General features: G+C 41.4%; 1 protein-coding gene across 1 annotated transcript; it reads left to right on the top strand.

The window, feature by feature from the left end:
• The first annotated feature begins 904 nt into the window (after window positions 1-904).
• On the top strand, window positions 905-3,840 carry LOC149847826 (putative glucuronosyltransferase PGSIP7). The gene is made up of 4 exons (XM_090009592.1): window positions 905-1,397; window positions 1,495-1,753; window positions 1,862-2,063; window positions 2,812-3,840. The coding sequence occupies exons 1-4, from the start codon at window positions 1,144-1,146 to the stop codon at window positions 3,555-3,557; spliced, it is 1,461 nt and encodes a 486-aa protein (XP_089865718.1). The 5' UTR covers window positions 905-1,143; the 3' UTR covers window positions 3,558-3,840.
• Window positions 3,841-6,000: the final 2,160 nt, after the last annotated feature.

Below are 6,000 nucleotides of genomic sequence, written 5' to 3'. Positions count from 1 at the left end.
ATTATACATGTATTAATAAAATTATACATTAAATATATTATATAATGTATTTGTAAAATAGCATAAAATATAAATAGTATATACATATATTTTATATAAAATATAAAGTTGACATGACCCGACTGAGTCTCCAATCACTAAAGTGCCAGCCAAGCGACGAGTCAATTGGGTTTTAAAACCATGCTTTCATGCTCAAAGCCTTCTCCCACCTACTCCAAATGTCAATGCATCCCATGTTCTTTGTCCAAACCAAATGCATTTAAAAGGAAGGAAGCAGTTGAATGCAATAACTCAAATATTTGATGAGTTTTGCAAGTAAATAATAAGTTAGGTAACTGCATGAACCAGACCCGGGTCACACCTAGTAAAATATTATTTTTTTTTATCATTTTTACATTAAAAAATTATGGATCTTAATCAAATTCAGGTCAGACTCAGGTCTCCTATAAAATTTCACAAACTATACTCGGCTCCATATATTAGTGGGACCTTCGGGTTCAGACCCGGGTCTTAATGGGGCTTTCTTATTTATCACCATACCCCAGACCCTATAGGGTTTGGCGGGTCCAGGTAAACCCGACCCACCCCTACTCTCAAGTCTCAATAGATGACTTTTTTGTTTAAACGTTTAAGCAAGGTGGCCTTTTGTAATTTACTTTTTAATTATTAAACAAAAAATTTATAACAGTGAAGTAACTTTTAGCCTATTTACAAGCACACTTAACTTTTGAAATATTATAAATATACGCCTAGCTTTTGAGATTACGTAATATTCGAAAAGTTAGGCTTGATTTCTAAATAGGCTAAAAGTTAGGCATGTTTTTGTAAACTTTTCTTAATAGCCATAAACAAAATTCCTCTGCCTCTATAAATATACTATTTTGTTTTTAACGGTCTCACTCTCTCTCTCATTTTGAGTTTTTCTTCTCTCTGTGTCTCTCCCTATAGTGTTCCTGTGTCCTGATACAGATTCCTACTCCACCTTGCTTTTAATTCCAGTTGTTTATTGCTGCTGCAGCTGCTCTCTCTCTCTGCTGCTTAAGACATATTCTCTCTTAACTTTTCCTCCAAACACTCCTTCACAACGGACACCGCCAGAATCCATCCTCGATAACGCTTTTGTATTCACCCCTCCAACCAACGATGCTGAATCCCGGAGTCATTCTTCTATGGGTGGTCTTCGGAGCACTGACCCTCTGCCTGCCGGAGGGCGCAGCTCCGGCGCCGGTGGCGCACAAGAACGCCTACGCGACGATGATGTACATGGGCACGCCCAGGGACTACGAGTTCTACATCGCTCTGCGCGTCTTGCTCCGCTCCCTCGCGGGCCTGAAGGTCGACGCCGATCTCGTCGTCATCGCCTCGAAGGACGTCCCCGCGAAGTGGGTCAGAGCCATGTGAGTCTTCATCTTTCCCTCCTCCCCAACCTCCCCTTTTGCTCTTTGCCTCTTGTTTTCTAGTGTTGACGAGATTTGGGTTGTGCTTGAAATGCAGGGAGAATGAGGATGGGGCGAGAGTGGTGAGGGTGGAGAACGTGGAGAATCCTTACAGAAACCAAGCTAATTTCGATAAGAGGTTCATGCTCACCCTCAATAAGCTCTACGCTTGGAGTTTGGTGGAATACGAGAGGGTGGTGATGTTGGATTCCGATAATCTCTTCTTGCATAACACGGATGAGTTGTTCCAGTGTGGTCAGTTCTGTGCAGTGTTCATAAACCCCTGTATTTTTCACACAGGGCTCTTTGTTTTGCAGGTTAGTGCTTTTTCTTTTTTGTGGGGTATTTTTTGGTTAGATGGGTGTCCGTTTTTTTGGGGTTATTCAAATTATGGTGATTAAGTTATTTGGGGGTTTTGGTGGCAGCCATCAGAGGAGGTGTTCAACAGGATGCTTCAGCAGCTGAAAGATGGGAGGGATAACCAGGATGGTGCCGACCAGGGGTTCTTGGTTGGGTACTTTGATGATCTCCTTGACCGCCCTATGTTCAAACCCGGTGCAAATGGTACAAAACTCAATGGGTACTTCAGGTTACCCCTCGGTTACCAGATGGATGCTTCTTACTACTGTAAGATCTCATTCATTCCCCCGGTCAAACTCAGTTCTTTTCCGTTTTCCTCGTTTTTTTCTTTAAAATGAGAAGAGATCAACAAAATTATCTGGTTCCTATTGGGAGATGGGATATGTAGGTTTTAATTTAACTTAAATCTCATACAAAAAGATTTCTCCTGATTATGTTTTTGTTTTTAATCCTCAATATGCCAAACTTGAGATCAAAGAAAAATTTCCTTTTGTTCTTTTCCATATATAAAGTTACGATAATCTGCAGTTCTCAGATGCTTGTAGATATTTTCATTGCTTTATATGTCTGACTTGGGGGATAAAAGCATAACTTTAGTATATTCCCTTTGAATTTTACTACGATTAGTTCTATGCATTATGCCTCCACTCATCTGGTAAGTTGATGGGACGTCACAAGTTGGAAACCCAGGGGTGGTGTCACTTGCCCAATACTGTAAGGGCGAAGCTAGGTGAACTCCTACAGTGGGCAGGGAAGACGTCACAAGTTTCAAACCCAGGGATGGTGTCCCTTACCCCTTGCTGCAAGGGCGTAGCTAGGTGTACTCCACAGAGGGCGGGCAAGGGACCTCAAGGGTTTTACCAACTGGAGATCAGCCAATGTGCGATCGGTGATTGAGGGGTTTTTTCTTGGATTATCTAAAAAACAAAAAATCAATCATTAAAGAGTCTTTTTGGAATTTTGTTATCATGTGTAAGTGTTTATGTTCGTGATAAGAAGTCCTCTTTAATGGCAGATTTGAAGCTAAGATGGAGTGTTCCATGTGGTCCAAACAGTGTGATTACATTCCCTAGTGCCCCATGGTTCAAGCCATGGTACTGGTGGTCCTGGCCTATTCTTCCTCTTGGCTTAGCTTGGCACGAGCGGCGTCACACCCTGTTGGGTTATGCAGATGACCTCCCCCACCTCATTGCTCGCACTGCCATCTTCCTCCTCATCTTGACCATGCTCCGTCTCTGCTTGGCTCACATCTGCGTCCGTCATTCCGACAAGGCCAATGCGGCGTTCACGTCGTCACTGTATCCAACTGCCACCAAGTGCATCCTCTTTCTGCTAATCCTAGCTAGCTATTGCATTCCATTCTTTATAATACCCCGGACAGTGCATCCTTTGCTGGGCTGGGCCCTCTACCTAGCAGGCTCATCTGCACTCATGTTGGTGGTGGCCTGTGCTTTCTTCCTCCCATTGCTTCCTGCACTTGCGCCTTCTGTCGTAATAGCCGGCGCCTTGTCTCTGATGGCATACCCTGGATATAGTGATGGTGTTGTTAGAATTCTCACCATTTGGGGTTATTCATTCTTCTGTGCACCATTTTTATGGAGCTCCATTTATAGACTGTTCAGTGGCATTCAGGTCGAGGCCTTGCTTCCTAGTAGAGCGGGAGAATTGCCATTGCCACAATTCATGAAGGTCTATTTAAGGTTTTGGCAACCAAGTACGTCATATTTGAAGAGAAAGGCTGAGGGTCGCTGCTGTTCTTAATTGAAGACTGGAGAACAGAAAATATTTTTTGGAATTGGATCCTAGAGAGAGAAAGGCATTATATAACATGCAGTGGCAAGGCCAACTCTCACTCTGTATATCAGATCTTGTTTTTACATTTCCCAACAATTGGAGGGTTGGTGCTGTTAGTTTTTGATATTAGCATTGCCTTTCCTTGCCAATTGGCTGTTGAATACTCTTCTGCTGTCTATGTTCAATGTTCTCTTTCATTTGTATCATTGTAAGAATGGAATTGATTGTATATCAGATTTTTTTTAGAGTATGTTAAAAAAAGAATGGGATTGATTTCCATAAGAATGGACCAAAGACAAGACTTTCAAGAATGACCCTTTAGGAACAGTCCTTTGAAAAAAAAAAAATCGATGACAGCCGTGTTTATCCACTTCTAGGCGTTGACGTTAACTCAAAGTCACCGATATGAACAAAGTAGGAAGGTAGCCAAGAATGGTCTGAATTCATTGGCCAGAACGTTTTTCTATACAAACTTGGATCATTGGATGTGCTGGGCACACTTTTGCAGTTGACCCACCCACCACCACCATTAAACAGCGTAAAATAGACATCCATTGGTTGGTTCCTGTCAATTTTTAGGATTATGCTGAGAAGCAAAACCACAATGACAGGATTGAAATAGTCGTAGTCCAAAAGGGGAGCCATAAGCAATGTGGGATGCTTGCCTTGTGGCTCAGGTAACCGCACATGCATTGGCCAAATTTCTAAACTAGATGGTACATGACCATCTGAACTAAGGGCAAGTGCGCAAAGTGATTCAGCTAGACAGAGCCCATTCTCAGTGACATCCTTACAGTTTGTCATTTACAATTCAATTTCCAGTTACTTGTCACCTCCAATCCGGGAAATAAGAATATACAAACGACAACCCATATAAAGTTATGAACTGCATACAAACTAGGAATTTCTAGCAATTTTTTTGTGAATCCGACCCCACAGATATGTTCCACTACATGGTCCATTTGTTAGGAATCTTTTGACAAAAACATATGATTTCCTTTGAAGCTTAAATATTTACAAAAGTTCAAGTTGGTTGATTTTAAAGCCCTAAAAAACCCTGCTTACGCCACCTCCTTTTAGGGCGCCTATTACTTCGGCCTTGTGGCAAATAACACATATATCCCTGAGGTGTAATTAAGAGTGTCAACGGATGGGGTCTGGTTGGGACCCAGGTAGAACCAGATTTCCGGGTATGGTATCGGGTTCGGACCTGGATTTAATTGGGTCTATTATAAGAAAAACCATACCAAGAACCGATAAGAATTACATAAACCAAACCCAGAAAAACCATATTTTTTATCATTTTTAATTTAAAAATTTGGGGGTCATAATCGGAAGTCGGGTCGAGTTTGGGTCACGTATAAAATTTCACAAACTATACCCGGGTCTATGTATTAATTTGTTTTTTGGGTCCGAACCTGGGTCTTTTTATTTTTCACCGTACCCGAACCATATAGGGTTTGGTTCGGGTAGACCACACCCCCTAGGTGTAATGGCTATAGCTCAGCAGGTCTCCTGACACAATGCAAATAATAATAAAAAGGTTGATCTAAGTGACTAGGGTAGGGCTGGTAAACGCATTGAGAAACACGTGAGTCGTGACTTGTCTATGTCCAGCATGTGATGAACACGTTCCTGATTGGCTCGTATAGTGGGCGAGGTGAGCCATGAGCAACTCGTTTAGCTTAAATGAGTCAGACCTAAACGCATGGTGTTCAGCTTGTCTCGGCTCCGTTTGGGGTAAGCTGGTATATATATATGAGTAATGAGTTGGTTCTGCCCACTTTCTCGTTTTGCCCCCTCAAAATCGTATGTTTTGGTATTTTTTCTCCCATCTAACACCATATTTGTGATCTATAGGTTTTGTTTAGTGAGATCTGGCTTTTGGATTTCCGAAATCTGACCTGTATACAGGTTTTTTTCGTTGATCCAAAATCAATAGCTATGAGGGTATCAGTTTTTCTTGGCTAATAAAAATATATTTTTTAGTCAAAAGAACATGATCCAAGAGCCAAATCCTAGTAAATCTAGCATGCTAAACACATCTAACGTTTTAGATCTATTATAAAACACTTCAAAACTACGAGGCAGAACAAGAAATGGGGCCTAATATGTTCAGTTCTTTATATATATATTCTAAGTGTAATGTAAATTTTATGTTTAAAAACATGAAATTTTGTTACACAAGTCAGTTTGTGTTTGGAGCTCGTATAATTCAGGGACAAGCTGAGGTTGAGCTCAGCTTAGCTAAACACAAGCACAAGCACAAGCCAAGTCACAAGCTCAGTCCATTGAAAAACGAGCTGATTCAGAACATGCCTTGTGTGGTTCATTCAGCTTCCTTCATCATCATTTGATTACTACACAGACTTACCCATTTAACCAATACTGCCCATCCGACTACGCCAAA

This window comes from Nuphar pumila, chromosome 1, assembly GCF_984573655.1.
Source record: "Nuphar pumila chromosome 1, dmNupPumi1.hap1.1, whole genome shotgun sequence".
Taxonomy (NCBI): Eukaryota; Viridiplantae; Streptophyta; class Magnoliopsida; order Nymphaeales; family Nymphaeaceae; genus Nuphar; species Nuphar pumila.
Note: the sequence above shows the minus strand (reverse complement) of the source record. Positions and strands in the feature narration are given on the sequence as shown.